The sequence below is a fragment of the Heteronotia binoei genome, chromosome 8, assembly GCF_032191835.1.
Source record: "Heteronotia binoei isolate CCM8104 ecotype False Entrance Well chromosome 8, APGP_CSIRO_Hbin_v1, whole genome shotgun sequence".
Taxonomy (NCBI): domain Eukaryota; kingdom Metazoa; phylum Chordata; class Lepidosauria; order Squamata; family Gekkonidae; genus Heteronotia; species Heteronotia binoei.
In genome coordinates, this window is record NC_083230.1 from 100,829,703 (window position 1) to 100,846,156 (window position 16,454).

The 16,454-nt window shown below is 43.0% G+C and overlaps 1 protein-coding gene across 1 annotated transcript in view; it reads left to right on the forward strand.

The window, feature by feature from the left end:
- The window catches only part of TMTC1 (transmembrane O-mannosyltransferase targeting cadherins 1), a 246,580-nt gene that overhangs the window by 84,721 nt on the left and 145,405 nt on the right, over positions 1-16,454 (forward strand). Inside the window, exons 6-7 of the mRNA XM_060245730.1 lie at positions 6,113-6,194; positions 7,971-8,074. Of these exons, the coding sequence (XP_060101713.1) occupies positions 6,113-6,194; positions 7,971-8,074 (186 nt within the window). The remainder of the gene's footprint in view (positions 1-6,112; positions 6,195-7,970; positions 8,075-16,454) is intronic.

The window sequence follows — 16,454 nt, forward strand, 5'->3', positions numbered from 1 at the left end:
GGAGGTAATAACGGCCAGCCTGTAATATAAACATCCCAGGGCCAGATGGTTTTGTTACGTTCCCACTGGCTGTAAATAAGGGGGGGGGGGGTGGAGACCCGATGACCTGCTCTCTATAACAGAAAAAATGTGGTCCAGAAATGAGTGCGCTTGACAAGCACACTTAACCACTACACCAAACATAGTATAAACATCAGATGTTTGAGAGCCACAAGGCATGAACAAATATCACGCACAGGTTTTTATTAAAACTCTTAATACTTTCTTTGCACAGAAAGATAAAATACATATATATGCACTTTACAACACGATCATGCTAGAAGGAAACTTTTTTTAAAAAACAAAAGCTGGGAATAACAGTCCCCATATGACCAGCATAGGGAAAGGTTAGGGAATTATTTTTTGGCACCAGTGGAAGAAGGAAACACACATGTACTAAATAAATCACTGACCACCATTTGCATCATTATGCGTCTCTCTTTGCCTTGACACCAAAGTTAGTAAATACAGGTCCTACAAGAGCTATGAAACTAAGGGAGAACCTTGCGCTGCCCTCTTTAATTCCATCCCTCCTTCCAGTGGCTCCCACAGCTCTTGTGCTCTCTTTCCCCACTCTAAGTTCCCAGGCAATCTCTGTGGTGGAGGAGAAGAGCTTCCAAAACCTGCCTATGTCCCATTCCTTCCTTGCTTCACACATGGCAAAAATAGTCGCCTGCTGATGGGTCAGTGCTCAGAGGCTGACTGAGATCCCAATGCGAAACACGCTTACTTGAGAGTAAGCCTGTGTCAAGTTCCTCCTCAGTTTCCAGCAGCTGCATAGTATGTATGAAAGAGCCGCATGTGGCTCCTGAGCCACAATTTTGGCCACCCCTGAACTAGAGGTTTAATTTAAAAACAATAACCAGAAGCTGGAAATCAAGAATCCTATGAATTTAGTGGGATCCTATGAATCCCATAGTGGCCCCATGGCGCAGGGTGGTAAAGCAGCAGTACTGCAGTACTGTGGTCTGAACTCTCTGCTCATTACCTGAGTTTGATTCCGGTGGAAGGTGGATTCAGGTAGCCGGCCCAAGGTTGACTCAGCCTTCCATCCTTCCGAGGTCAGTAAAATGAGTACCCAGCTTGCTGGGGGGAAAGTGTAAAAGATTGGGGAAGGCAATGGCAAACCACCCCATAAAAAGTCTATCATAAAAACAGTTTGGAGGCCCTCCCCCCGCTTCAGGGTCGTCAGAATGCGGGGGGAGGGGAGGGAAATGTCTGCTGGGAATTCTGTTATTCCCTATGGAGATTTATTCCCATAGAAAATCATGGAAATTGATCTGCGGGTATCTGGGACTCGGGGGGGGGGGCTGTTTTTTGGGATAGAGGCACCAAATTTTCAGTATAGCATCTAGTGCCTCTCCCCAAAATACCCTCCGAGTTTCAAAAAGAGTGGACCAGGGGGTCCAATTCTATGAGCCCCAAAAGAAGGTGCCCCTATCCTTCATGATTTCCTATGGAAGGAAGAAATTGAAAAGGTGTGCCATCCCTTTAAATGTGATGGCCAGAACTCCCTTTGGAGTTCAATTATGCTTGTCACAACCTTGATCTTGGCTCCACCCCTAATGTCTCCTGGCTCCACCCTCAAAGTCTCCTGGCTCCACCCCCAAAGTCCCCAGATATTTCTTGAATTGGACTTGGCAATCCTAGTCGGAAACGACTGGTGCTTGCACAGGGGACCTTTCCTTTCCTATGAATCCTATGCAGATCCTATGAATTTAGAGGGAGGTATTTGTGAATTTCCTGTACTGTGCAGGGGATGTACTAGATGACCCTTGAGGTCCCTTCCAACTCTATGTTTCTATGATTCTAAGAATATCTAGTGGCAGTAAAGCATTATAACATTGCTGCACTATAGCACAATAGCAGGTTTTTTTAAAGCCTTCTGCTTCTGAGGGAAGGAAAATTCAGGAAAAACAGTGACCGAGGCAGCTGTGTTCAAAACTGCCATGTGGCTGTTTCGTTGTCTGTGCAAAATCCTCTGCATTCGTGACTGTGATGACAGGGAAGAAGGGAATTCTCGCCCTGTGAAAGCAGTTGGCGTAAGTGCTGGTGATCTGTTTAGAGAGACCAGAAAAAGAAAGTTGGCTTTGTTCTGGAAAAAGTTAGCTTTCTTCTTTTCAACTTTTAATGGGCCTTTGTTGATAAAAAGGTTTTTTGTACAGGGCAGCTCTTTCTGCTGGCCCATTAGATAAGCAGACCAACAGGAGGTGGCTTAGGGCCCGCTCTCAGGTTAATTAAATCAACTGCACTTTCCCTCCAGGGACTTCACATCCCAGCCAAGGTGAAATACCGGAGGCCACTTGGAGTTGGCTTTATAAAGAGGAGAATTGTAGTCAGACCAAAATCAGTGGGGGGCTCAGGGAACTTTGTGCCTTTGCAGCATTAGCCTCCCTTTTAGACTTGCTTGGCATTTTAACTTGGACACCGGGATCAGCTACTGACATTTATGAATAAATAGATGTAAAGGGCTTGAGGTAATGCTTCATTTTATGTGGCATGTGGTTTATTTTTTATTATTACATTTCTTGACATGATGTTCGTAAGAATGTTTTAATTAGACAGTGTGCTTTCTGGAATGCATCCAGACCTTCCATGTTCTCTTTGATGGTTAAATTTTAATCTGATCTCATGTGGGTTTTGCTTTGCTACTACAGAGGACTTTTCTGCACATTATAAGGCTTGTTAGGTTACTTTTTGTCTGACGCTGAAATGTAGATTTAAAAAAATCTGCTGTTGACTTTTTTTCTCCTTTTCAAATGGGAAATAGAGTACCCTTTCTTTTTAAAAAGATAGAAGATCTAAGTCTAAATTTGTCTTGAACCACTTGGTCAGTTAGCTGGGTGCAATACATGCAAATCACATCTTTATTTTTTTGCCTCAGAATAGCACACTCTGGCTGTCTTTTTATTTCAACTGTCCAGTGGATTTAAGTTCCCATTTATGCTGCTGAATTTTAATACCAGCTGATATGGACATTTTCCTCTGTTTCCTTGTCACCATGGAGAGCTTTTCATCACATTACAGTTGGAACAGAAACACAATTAAAAATAAGTCTTGCCTGCATATTTATTTATGTGAAACACAATTTCTATGCTGTTTTCCCCCTCAAACAGGATCTCCAAGGTGGTAAACATCAAAACATTAAAACAGTATTTAAAAGGAAGTTTATATAGAATTAACTATTCAGTAAAAAACATATAAATGCACATTAACACAACCAGTGAGGAGGGCCAATAACAGGAACTGGGAATATGCCAAACAAAACAAAAAGTCTTCATCTGCTGGTATAAAATAGAAGAGATTGGATTTATACCGTGCCCTTCTCTACTCAAAGAAGTCTCAGAGCAGTTTACAATCTCCTTTCCCTTCCCCTCCCCACAACAGATACCCTGTGAGGTAGGTGGAGCTGAGAGAGCTCTGAGAGAAACTGCACTTGAGAGGAACAGCTCTGCAAGAACTTGTAACTGACTCAAGGTCACATCAGCAGATGCATGTGGAGGAGTGGGGAATCAAACCTGGTTCTCCCAGATAAGAGTCTGCGCACTTAACCACTACACCAAACTGGCTCTATCAGATACTGGTAGAGGGAGACAGATTAATCTCCCTGGGGTGTTGCAAAGTTTTGGTGCCGTGACCGAGAAGGCCCTTACTTGGGTTGCCACCCCTCTAAGCCTCAGAAAAGTGGGGCACCTGAAGCAGGGCCTCTGATGATTCTGCATTAAGGCAACATTAGGCTGGTCCTGCATTGAGCAGGGGGTTGAACTAGGTGGCCTATATGGCCCCTTCCAACTCTCTGATTCTATGACTGGAGAGGATGGGTAGGTTCTGATGAGAGAAGGCTGTCTTTACAGTATGCTGGCTCAGAACTGTATAGGGCTTTAAAGAACAATACCAGCACCTGGAATTGGGCTGAGAAGCAAATGGGGAAGCATATGTGATAGCCATGTCCCAAATTGCCAGTCTTCTAGGGTAGGGCTTCAAGAAAATTTTTGTGTAAGGCAGGAAAAAAAATCTGTATACTTCTGTTTCTTTTCTTCCAAAGGGAATGGTAATCCAGATTCATAGCAATATGAAGAAGAATTGCAGATTTATACCCTGCCCTTCTCACTGAATCAGAGCGGCTTATAATCTCCTTCCCCCACAACAGACACCCTCTGAGGTGGGTGGGACTGAGAGGGCTCTCACAGCAGCTACCCTTTCAAGGACAGCTCTACCAGAGCTATGGCTAACCCAAGGCCATCCCAGCAGCTGCAAACGGAGAAGTGGGGAATCAAACCCAGTTCTCCCAGATAAGAGTCCGTGCACTTAACCACTACACCAAACTGGCTCTCTACTGAGCATATTGTTCATCTTCTGACAGCAGTAGCACAACATTGGTTGGAGCACATCTAGGTTAAATTACTGCAGTAGCATTCTATGCATTGTTACCTTTCAAAACAGCTTGAAGCTTCAGTTGGCAAGGAGATTTCTTGCTGGAATGAGTTATAGGTAAGGCAAGAGGGGGACCCTGCAGAGGACTAATAGGACAAGGGAAATTTTGCCTCCCTCCCTGTTCAGGTTCTGCTTGCTCTTCTACCTGTTGGCCCTTACCTTCTCTCCTCCACCCACTGTTTTGTTAATAACTTAAGTGAACACATTGTAGAAAGTGGAAGTGTTCTCCCATTCGGAATAAAGAGAGCAAGTCTTGTTCTCACTCTGATTTGACTTGATTGGTGTTGTCACATAACCAGAACTGATTGGTTGCATTATACCATGATATCATCATGATGACTATATTTGGAAGAATCACATAGCCAGCAAAACCAATTCTTGATTTATATTGAATGATAATGGCTGCTGAAAGGAGCAACAAATAAAAATGAAAATGGTATTACAAGTATGGGTTTTTTTAGTGCCCCCCCCCGATGATGTTTTGGGCCCCTTGAAACTTTGTTTTTTGTTTTTGGAAGGTGTTTGCCTATGAAGTTTAAGCTCAGCTGTAATTTGAAGAAGGTTAACATTGCAAATGAAACTTTTGTAATATATGTTCACTGTAATTTTCATATATCTAGACAACAACTTGGAGCTGTAATATAGGCGCTGATAATCAGGAAGCTCCCTGCTGTGTGTCAAATATGTATTGCAGGCAGAATTTGAACAGATATCCTTGGAGGCAAGATCATGGCTATATGTCTTCAAACTAAGATTAAAACAACTCTGTGTTGAAGATGGTTTGTTAGCTGCTTTAAATCGACTTGTATGAAAGGCTCTGGATGAGAAATTTATGATAGCTGGAATATCAATTGATGATATTTTTGAGATGGGCAAAACCAAAGCTTTTTCTCTGATCAAAAAGTAAGTCCTGGAAATTGACCATGGTAGTTTGATTCTGAGAGACAGCAGAGTTTGCTTGCCCCTGTTTCTTGGTCAGTTGTACCCAAAATCATTACCCCCCTTTATGTAATATCCTACCATCCTACATTATTGCAGAACTTTTTTGTTTGCCTGACTGAACATTATGCTTGCGGGGGAGATTTTTGAATAGACTCTACACCAACATAAGTTGCTCTTGTGGCCTTAATAGGATTGATATATCCTCCAACACCCTCCTGGAATTCAGGTTTTTTTTGAGATTATGAGGGATTACTCTATTAAGCTATTAATCAATCTGTCATCCCCTTACATTCCAGGAAACCAGTTTTGGGGTTTTTTTGCACAGGGATAAGGATCCCAAGATCACTCTAGCCATTGCAAAATTTGTCTCAGTCCTTTTAGCCCTTGCATACAAAAAATAAGCGTGCCTTTTGTTGCTCAAGCGTCATGAATCAATGAGCTTCTAAGGGTATAAAAGGAAAGGAAAATAAAGAAGTGAAAAGAATAGAATGTGCAGGGAAATTTCAGCCCACAGTGAAGTAGACTTTTGGCCTTGTTCTTTTCTTGCCAATCAGGGGATTCTTCTATTTGCAAAGTGCTGGCTGGCCTGTCCATCAAGCTAACTGTTTGAAATAGGGTGTCCAGCTCCTTCTATCCCAGTGCCAATAAATTGCCTTCTGTTTTTACTATTTTTATAAATATCTTTTTGACATTCCAGGTACCTGACTGCAAGTAACAAACAGAAGTTCTTGTATACCACCAGACCATTTTTAAAGAGGGCTGCCTTGGTACTTACCTATGTAAGTATTAATTTCTGAAATCTGTTTTTATTCACTTTTAAGGGTCCCTGCCCCCATGCATCCTATTCCACTGTCTCCTCATAAGATCATTAAGAGTAAGCTAATGTAGTTAGTACCTTACTCTGTGAATTCATTAAATTGACCACAGAATTAATATGCTTGGTCAGAATAGTGGGGCATGAGTCACCTGCTGTTATGTCTCAAGAAGAGTTGCAAGCAGTGTGTTGATTGTCAGTTTCCGGTGGTTGGAGGAATACCATCTCTAGAACCAGAAGTTACAAGATGTAAGTAAGGCACCCCTGTCACCCAACCAGGTCTGTTGCCAGATGTGGTTGAGTGAGACTATACTAGAGGTAGGCTGCATTTGCGGTTCTTCTGTTGTGCAGAATTTGGAACTGAGCACAGAATTAAGTATCCTGACCATCTGAATGGTCTTTTTCTTTTTTTCTTTTTAAAAAGCAAATTTCTAGTTAGTAGGAGGGCTTTGATGATGTGGGGCGGACAGGTGATAAAATCTCAGAAGTGGTCAGGTGACACTGTAGAGCAATAACTGCCTGGAGAGAATTTACTGTTGTATGTACTCCAAGATGGAGAGGTGAGAGAGAACTCTAGAATCTAGAGAATCTTGCCTCATTTTTCTCCTTCTCCTTTCCTTCTGTGAATTTGCAGTGAGGTTATCATTAAAAGTCACTGAATTTTGCCAGTTCAGGCCATTTTAGAAATGGATGTTGGAGTGCTGGAAAATGGTACACCTCTGGGGCATTCAGACAGCATGATAAACTTTGGTCTATGATGGACACGAATGAAGTGTGTTCTTGAGCTTACATGTTCTCATCCTCTTGTGCATGGCACGTGGCCAGAGGTTTCTTGGTTTGGAAAGCTTTCAACCAAATTCCAGTTTGACATGATGCCTGAATGGGGATGCTGAACAAAGTTGTTTCCTCCTTGCAAACTGGGAGCGTAACCTGAGGTTCAGTTCAGTCCAATTTGTGCAGGCACCTGCCTTCTGCTATTCTGACACATCAGAGCCTGATTCAACACTTTCTCAGCCCAGGACGCTTTCTGTTGTGCCATATGCCCAATGGGAAAGAAGGGAGGGGAGCATGCCCATATTATAACAAGCTACTTTCATGTTCTTTACAGATAAGCACAGGTTTTCATAACGTATGAATGTGGATTTAACGCTCTATAGTGTCTTGGGGCATTACTTATTCTGTATGTAATTGCCCCAGGTAATGCATTAATAGTACCAAAGGTGAGTACTTTTGAAGAGAAAAAAAATGTACAGTTAGTAGCTATTCTCATGCACAGGTCTTTAATATGTTCTGACAAGCCAGATCTTTTAGTGTCCTGTGCAGTTGAGTTAGTGTGATCTAGCTCACAGTTTTTTAGCCTCTGACTCACACATCTTTGTCTTAGCTCAGGAAAAATGGCCCCAGTGCAAACTAATTTATGCAGTTGCTCAAAGCTTTAATGTCAGTAGCTCACAAAGTAGAATTTTTGCTCACAACTCGGTAGATTAGAGGGAACATTGGTCCTGTGGCTTGCTGGCAAGGCTGGCCCAGCTACTAGGTAAACTAGGCAATTGCTGACCTTCTGGGGACACTGAATTGGGCACCCCCATGTGACTTGGTGACATTATCAGTATGAGGTGGGGAGCACCAGAAGTTAGCCTTGCCTAGGGTATTGACAGTCTAGGACTGGCCCTGCTTGCTGCCCACCAGAAGTTACGCACCCTTCTGTGATGACCTCAGTGTCTCTTCTTCTTACCCAAAGGTGATCTTACTTTTGTATTTTCGTCTCTGGATAATGGGAGGTTCCATGCCAGCGTTTTCAGAACAGGACAATCCAGCTTCATTCTCGCCATATCTCCTTACAAGGTAGGTACCTAGACCTGCTTCAGTTTATGTGGTATTGATAGATCTGAGCTGGTGCGTTTTAGCAGGAATTTATGCATTTCAAGCTTCAGCAGGTTACACGTCAGGCTCACGCCCTCCTGGCTTTTCACAAACTATACAAAACTGAATTATTCAAGAGGGCCTTTTGTACAGGAAATAGGGCTGAACAGTTCAGAAATAAGCTACAGGTAATGGACTAGGGACAGTAGACTATATATCACTGTGTATAATTTGTTCTATCTGTTGCTGTAACTAGGTTTCTGCTATATAATTTTTGCATCCCCAACTGTTTTGACCCTGTGGGCACATTTGGAATTCTGACGCAGTGTGCTAGGCACAGGTGCAAAATGGCTGCTGCAGGAAGTGGAGCCAGCCACAGAATGGCTTCCACAGCTTACTGCCAGTCATGCAGTGAAGAGCCTTGTGCTATGGTGGCAGCTGCTGCCAAAGCAACATTTTAAAAAATCTGTGCAGCCAATCAGAAGCCTTGCTGGGCAAAAGCCCAGTGCAGCACCGTACACTTTCTAAAAATACTTGGTGGGCTCCAGAAAGGGCACCACATTGGGGACCCCTCCTTTCACACAGCAGGGGCCTAGGAGGGCCTTCTACTGGCTGCCACCATTCTGGTAAAGATCTGCATGGGAGGCCCAGAGCACCCAACCACCCTGTCTTCTTTATTAGTAAATACTTCTTCAACTGTGACCAAGGAGACGTGAGGACCCAAGCAGTATAACAACAACAGTTTATTTACAGTGCTCAAATAATACGTGGGAAATAACAGTGAAAAACAGCAAATAAACAGAAGCCCTGACGTGTTTACCTACACATTCCTTGCTCTAATTCCAAACTCACCACCTCCGTTGGGTGAGGGATCTCTTCCCAGCTGCAAGCTCTTTCCTGCAGCCTTTTCCAGAGAGAACACTCCTTGTCTATGCTTGGCCCTTTTATGCTCTCCCCCAGGTCCCGCTCTTATCTGGGCCAGTTTTCCCTCCCAAACCTTGCCACCTAATCAGAGGGACAGAGGAGATCCTGGGAGGAGATGTAAGCTTTCTTTATTAACTCCTAAGCAGGCTTCTTTGGAGCCTGTAGGCCTCATTAGGCCCAGGATCATGACACCTCCTTTAATGTGTCGTGTTAATACTTAAGCTTTGCTTCACCTGTGATTGGTTCCAGAGTCAATTTCTATTGCATTCTCTATTGGATTTTCCGTTGATTGTATTGACTTATTCTGTGTAATCTTCCTTGAGCCCCATTGAGAAAGTTGGACTATAAATAACATAAATAAATAAGTAAAGGCAGATAAAAGACCAAAACAAAACCCTTAAGGCATGCACACCAAAGGCCTATGAAAGGTAAATAATTAAAAATAAAAATTTTGTGTTTAAACAATTTTATTAATAACATATGGTAACAGTGTCTGTTTATATCATTACTATCCCTAACCCATATGATATTTTCTGATCCCCCCTCCCTCCGTTACGAGACTCCCGCCGAAGTTATATACTTGAGTTCACTTATAAAGGTACCCTTAACCAATCAAAGTTCAATTTCTCCCTTTTCTCATACTCATTATTAAAAAATTGTCCAATGTCTTTTTACATTCCACTCTTTCTCTATATATCCTCTGAATCTCTTCCACTCCCTTTTAAACACTTCCAAATCATAGTCTCTTAAAGTTCTTGTTAGTTTGTCCATCTCACTCCATGATAAAACTTTCACGATCCAATCCATTTAATAATTAAAAATAAAATTTAAAAGGAAGAAACAAAAAAACCCCTGTAAACATTAAAAACACAGGTAGCACAGAGAAGGCCCTCTAGCAGTAGGGTCAATAGTGCAAAGCCAGGTTAAAAAAATCAGTGGAAAGCCTGGGGGAAGCAATGTGTACTTTCTTTAAACTGGACATTTAAAAGTCTCAGCATTGTATGTGGGATAATAACAGAAGTACTTCAGCTGGAAAGATTCTGACTGATTCCTCGCTAGCAGTTGCTCCACCCCTGGGCTTCTGCTTTTCCTAGCTCAAGCTATCAATTCCCCACCAGTTGCTGCATGGAAACTCTAAAAAAACAAGCGCAGGAAGCCGTGAGGGAAACTGGAGGGAGCTGCAAGTCAAAATGAGCCTGCACAGCAACTGGTGGGGAATCGATTGCTTGAGCTGAGGCAGAAACTCGGGGTCGGAGCAACTGCTAGTGAGGACTCGCTCGCTGTTTCTCTCTTCTTAGAGAAGGGCAGCATACAGAGCAGAGCCTTAGAAGATGCAAACAGTTATGTCAGGTGAACCTGCATGCCATCTTTCTTGCCAGTGTGACACACTGACACCACCCTCCAAAGCATCCATCTTCTCCAGGGGAACTGATTTCTGTGCTCTGGAGATAAGTGGTAATTGTGGGGTTTCCCCAGGTCCCACCTGGAGACTGGCATCCCTATGAGAAAGGCAAGGTATGTGAACTAAATAAGTAACATACATTCTGCTGAAAGAGAAAAAAGTAACAGTGATCAAAAGCACTGGTAGGGCCTTTGACGTGAGGTGGCCTCAAATCCAAGGAGACATTCCAGGTAAATGTTGATTAGAATATTCAGACTTTGTGCATGTGTTTCAAACATGTTCTACCATGTAGTCTCAGACTGGTATGCTGACGCTTGTCTAATTGTGATTGCCACTGTTTGGTTGTGTATGTGCAAAAGGCAGGGAAATATTTTGGTACATTCACAAAATTCTTGTGGATAGGTCAAGACAGGTAGCCATGGTAGTTTGCCTGTAGCAGTAGAAAATAGCAAGAGTCCAGTAGCACCATAACTAACAAAATTTGTGGCAGGGTATGAGCTTTCATGAGTCACTGTGTACTACTTCAGATATGGCACTGAAGAAGTGAGCAGTGACTCATGAAAATTCATGTGGAATGTCACACTGCAATATTGACAGCCAGCAAATTTTGGGCATCCATGTGTAATGCATTAGAACAAAATTGGAGTCCAATAGCACCTTTACGACCAACAGAGTGTTATTCAGAATGTATTTATTTATTTTATTCTATTTATAGCCCGCCCTTCCCGTAGAACAGGCTTGGGGCGGGTTACATCATAGAAACAATCAACAATAAAAAACCAATTTAAAATATATAAAACCTAAAATTACAGAGTAACAATACGTACTAAAACGTAAGGTTTCATGTGCATGCACACTTTATTAGACGATGAAATAGGGTACAATGAGCAGTGCTACATATAGCTGGTAGGCAGTGGTTAAGCATGCAAAGCACCATGGTGCTTTTTCAATTTATTAATTTTAACATTTTTCCTGTTGGATTTTAACTTTGTACTACTTTGCATGCTTAACCACTGCCCACCAGCTATATGTAGCACTGCTCATTGTACTCCATTTCATCGTCTGATGAAGTGTGCATGCACACAAAAGCTTACATTTTGAATGAAATTTTGTTGGTCTTAAAGGACTCCAACTTTGTTCTATTGCTTCAGGCCAACACGACTGCCCACCTGGATCTACCTATGTGTAATGCATATAAGTGATTCTAAATTCAGACAAATGTAAGTCTTTAACCATCAAGATGTGTTTAAAGTCCTGTACCTAAGTATGTCACATTTTCTGTTTATCCATTGCATTTGTAATCTGCTTCCTCCAGGGACCCCAGGGCAGCATATATGGTTCACCCCTCCTCCGTTTTCTTTTCATAATAATCCTGCGAGGTAGATGGGCTGAAAGCGACTGGTCTAGGTTCCTGCCGCGAGATTTATGGCTGAATAGGGATTTAATTTTAGATCTCTTCTGTCTTTATCCACTGTACTGGCTCTCTGTGGTTTTTATCCTGCCATTCTTCTCACCAAAACCTTCCTCTGATGGTGCCCTGACTCGGATTGCATAGGCAAGACTGATGTTGTCAGATCTTGGAAGCTAAGCAGGGCCCACCCTGGCAAGTGCTTGGATGGGAGACCTCCTTGGAATACCAGCAGTTGGGAGGCAGGGGCAGGCTGTATCAAGTCACTTCTCTGAATGTCCTCAGTAGGGGTCACCAGAAGTTGCCATGATTTCCAGGCTTGCACCCACACACAAAAACACACAAAATACAAAAAAAAATAACAACAACAAAACTCCCACTTTGTCTGGTGATAAGAGGCTTAATTTCCGGCAGAAGAGCCCCTTCCTTTAGGCGACGGCTGTCGAGACTGAAGGAAGGCTTCCGACTTCGCCGGGCAGAGTGACAGGAGAAAAGCCAGTTATTCTGTATATTTTCCTAATTTATAATCCGCTAGTTTTTTTTCCTTATGCAGAATGATATCCAGTAGAATATCTTATATCCTCAAAACAACCCTGTGAAGTAGACTAGGCTAGATGCAACTGGTCAGACAAGAAACTGTGGGGGCAAACAGCTATTCTGCAGTTAGGTCAGGGCGCTAATTCTTACCATTAAAGCAGGAAACATTTATTCCTTAATACAGAATATTGAAATTGTGTCTGTAAAGCAAAACAAACCACTTTCCCCCCCTGGCTGCGTTGCTTTTTGTAAATTGCTAAACTGGGTGCTGGCAGTAATCCAAGATTCATTGCCAAGCGTACAAACCTTTGCAGCTTCCAAAAGCCTGCCGGCATTGGAAAACAATCATCAGTACATCTAAAGGTTGGGTAAATGCAGTGGCTGATCTTGTTAGACACTCTTGAAGTATTTCCCCAAAGGAGTGTTGCAAAGGAGGCGTTTATGGTGCTGTGGAACCCTCCTCAAAAACAAGTAATCGTTTTCTGAGAGCCAAACTTCATGTGACACTGGGGGAGCTGTAATCGGAGTCAGGACTTTTTTTTTAGCAGGAACTCCTTTGCATATTAGGCCACACACCCTTGATGTAGTCAGTCCTCTTGGAGCTTACAGTAGGCCTTGTGCTAAGAGCCCTGTAAGCTCTTGGAGGATTGGCTACATCAGGGGTGTGTGGCCTAATTTGCAAATGAGTTCCTGCTACAAAAAAAGCCCTGATTGGAACCTTTGGTACGTATATAATTTAGCTGGGGGGAAAAATCAACTGCTGAAAAAATCAGCCACTGGTGTGTGTGTCTCTGTGTGTGTGTGTTGGTACATATTGGGGCTGAAATGCTGGGGAAAGAGTGGCTAACTCTTCCCTGTGCCATTTTCCTGATTTGTAATCTCCTCTTCTCCTGACCTGCTTGTTAGCGCTGAATGGGGAGGGGGTGGGGGGGGAGACAATATAGATTCCTGTCTTTTTCCCCACTGAAAGCAAATGAAGGCAATTGCTTCTGAAACAAGAAAGATTCAAGTGGAGCAGAGTTGAATGGCCCCTTTCCTAGTCTTATAGTCTTGATCTGCATTGAACCTCTCTACAGCTGTGTTTTTCAAATAAATTACATATCACGGAGCTGATCCTGGGTCCACCAATGACTGGGAAAACCCATTTTTTCCTGCAGTGAGTGATGCAGCCAGCTCCACACTTTCCATTTATGTTCTCTTGAAGTCTTTTAAGGGTTGTCCTCTTTCCTGAATGTTACTTCCATTAACCGGCAGAACAGAATGGGTGCCCCTTAGTTCGGGGAAGCTGCTTTGCCCTATGAGCCTTTAATGCTCTTGGTAGTCCTAATAAAGGGTCGTTTTGTAGAAAAAGAGGTGCCAGAGCTCATTTACATAACTCATTTGCATATGCCACACACCCCTGACATCACTGGAAGGTGTACTAAATTATATCAGCTCAGCATCTATCTCAAAATGCTTCTTGAGTTATAGTTGTCATAATAAAACCTTACTCCCTTCATACTTTTAAAATTACTTTCTCCTATATGGCCACAGTGGCATGATGAAGATTTCCATCTGTCTACTTTCTGTGTTTTGGTTATTTCCCCATCTTTTTTGTGGGGGAAAATATTAGAAAGTTTGTCAAATCGTAGAGTTCAGCAAAATTCTCACAGGGCACTTGAACAATGGAGCCCAGAAGCAAGTATTTTTTTGGGGTGGGGGGGAATAAGAAAGAAAGAGCACAATAAAATTTACTGGTTCTCGAGCTCTGCTCCTGTGAGGCCTGGTCCTAAATGAGGCCTGGCCCTAAGCCTAGAAACCAAGACCTGGTTTATCCCTAAGACTATTGCGAGAAAAGGGGAAGAGAAACTGTCTTGTCGAGGCCTCCAGAAGGGAGGGCTGTCTGGAAGACAGATGACGGGCTCTTTGTATCTCTGCAGATTAAACTGGAAGTCTCTTAGGGGGAAAAAAATACACTGTCCTTAAGGGATAGTGGAAGAATGAGGAAGAACAGCATGGGGTTGGTTTTGTAGCCCATTAATTTTTTTCCTTTTAACGGTCATGTGTCCTTCCCCCCTCCCCCAATAATCAACAGGATTTTAACTCTTCCTGATGCTTTGGGGGGTGTTATTAATGCCCTTCATTAGAAGTAACAATTTTTCACTTCGGTATTTACAGCTGAAAGCTGTTTTAGCTGCGAGCTCTTTCCATCTTTTGCAGCGCTCTAAATCAAATGCGCCTGACAAGGCACTTCATAATAATGTTGTAAAACATATGTGGCTGCAATTATAACCAGGTGCTGTTATTTATGGGTGCCATATCTCTGTAGCATTGGCTTGTTTACTCTAAGGCATTCCTATCAGAGAGAGCCCATCCATGCAACAAACGGGTCCTGACCTCTGTTTTATTTGGCTCACTTGTCTTTTTCTGTCAGCTGGATCATTTCAAAAAGATAACCATAACGGCCTCCTTTGTGTATATGTATGCATGTATCAAGGGCTTTTTTTGTAGCAGGAACTCCTTTGCATATAAGGCCACCTCCACCCCCCGATGTAGCCAGTCCTGGAGCTTACAGTAGGCCCTATAATAAGAGCCCTGTAAGCTCCTAGAGGATTGGCTACATCAGGGGTGTGTGGCCTAATATGCAAAGGAGTTCATGGTACTGCATGTATCTCATTGACTTTCAACTGGCAAATACCAGCCATAGTTCCTTGCGGGCCAATTTGGTGTAGTGGTTAAGTGCATGGACTCTAATCTGGGAGAACCGGGTTTGATTCCCCACTCCTCCACAATCACCTGCTGGTATGATCTTGGGTCAGTCAAAACTCTCTCAGAGCTGTTCCTCTCAAGAGCAGCTTTTGGAGAGCTCTCGCAACCCCTCCTACTCATTGAGTGTCTGTTGTGGGGAATGGAAGGGAAGGAGACTCTGAGTGAAGGGCAGGGTATAAATCCAATTTCTTCTTCTTCTCTTTCAAGTTAGCTTGGGTGTATGTGCAAATGTGGGGCAAGGGAGTCATGTTGGAAGATAGGGAGCTCTATTTTCTTTGAGCTAAACTACACGTGAGTGTACTTAAAGAGTTGGATCTGAATTCTCAGCAGCTACACAGCACTTGTGGCAGATGGATTCTTTTTTTTAAAAAAGAGAGAGCACAAATGAGTTCAGAACACTCCCTTCCCCCCAAGGTATTTTCTGGAGTCAAAACAGCAGCACTGGAGGAGATTTTCCTATTTTTGCTGTTGTGCATGGCGTATTCTGTGCCTGCAGAACATCAAAAATTGGAAACTAACTCACCCCCCCCATGCTGTTTCCATGTGGGGAGAGGGGAGGGGAGGCAGGAGCTTTTCTTCCCACAGTGACAGCAAACCCGTTTGGGTTTTCCCTCCCTCCCTCCCTCTCCCCCCTATGTCCTATTATGTTTATACCCATGCATACGCATGAGCATGTAAACTGCCCTGAGCCTGCTTCGGTGGGGAGGGCGGGATATAAATGGAACTAGGTAGCTAACTAGCAAACTAACTAACTAACTAAAATACATGCCCAATGCGTAAATAAGCTGGGATCTATCACAGTGGCAGAATCCCATCAACATTCAGACTAGTCAGCAAGCCTGACATGGAAGTTTTTGTAGTGGCCAGGTATGGAATGCCGCATGACCTCATTCTAGTATCTTCCTGTCAAGAGGCTGCCTTGAGAGACTGGCTAGTCTCTCCTTTGGCCACAGCCCAGTAGTGCTGAATCCCCACCTACCACTTCTCACAGTCAGGACTTGCTGGAGGTCAAGTTCTTTCAATGGGTTGCAACTCAAAAATTGGTTGGGTTTTTCTTTTTTCTAAAAACTAATGGTGCTGAGATCAACTTTTGGAGAGAGTAGGAAGGAAAACATGGCCAGCAAAAGGAAAAGGGAAAAGATGAGAAGGAATAAAAGGACAGATATAACTATATACAAGGATAGCTGAAAACTAATGATAAAGGGGGTTCCCATGTTGAGTGAAACTTGGGACCTGGATAGGTTAAAGGAGCCAGTCACTCCAAAGTATATCAGGTGTGCATCACATAAACCCTGTATATGTGACACATCCTTGTTCTGTGCATAGAAGAAAAGGATTGAGCT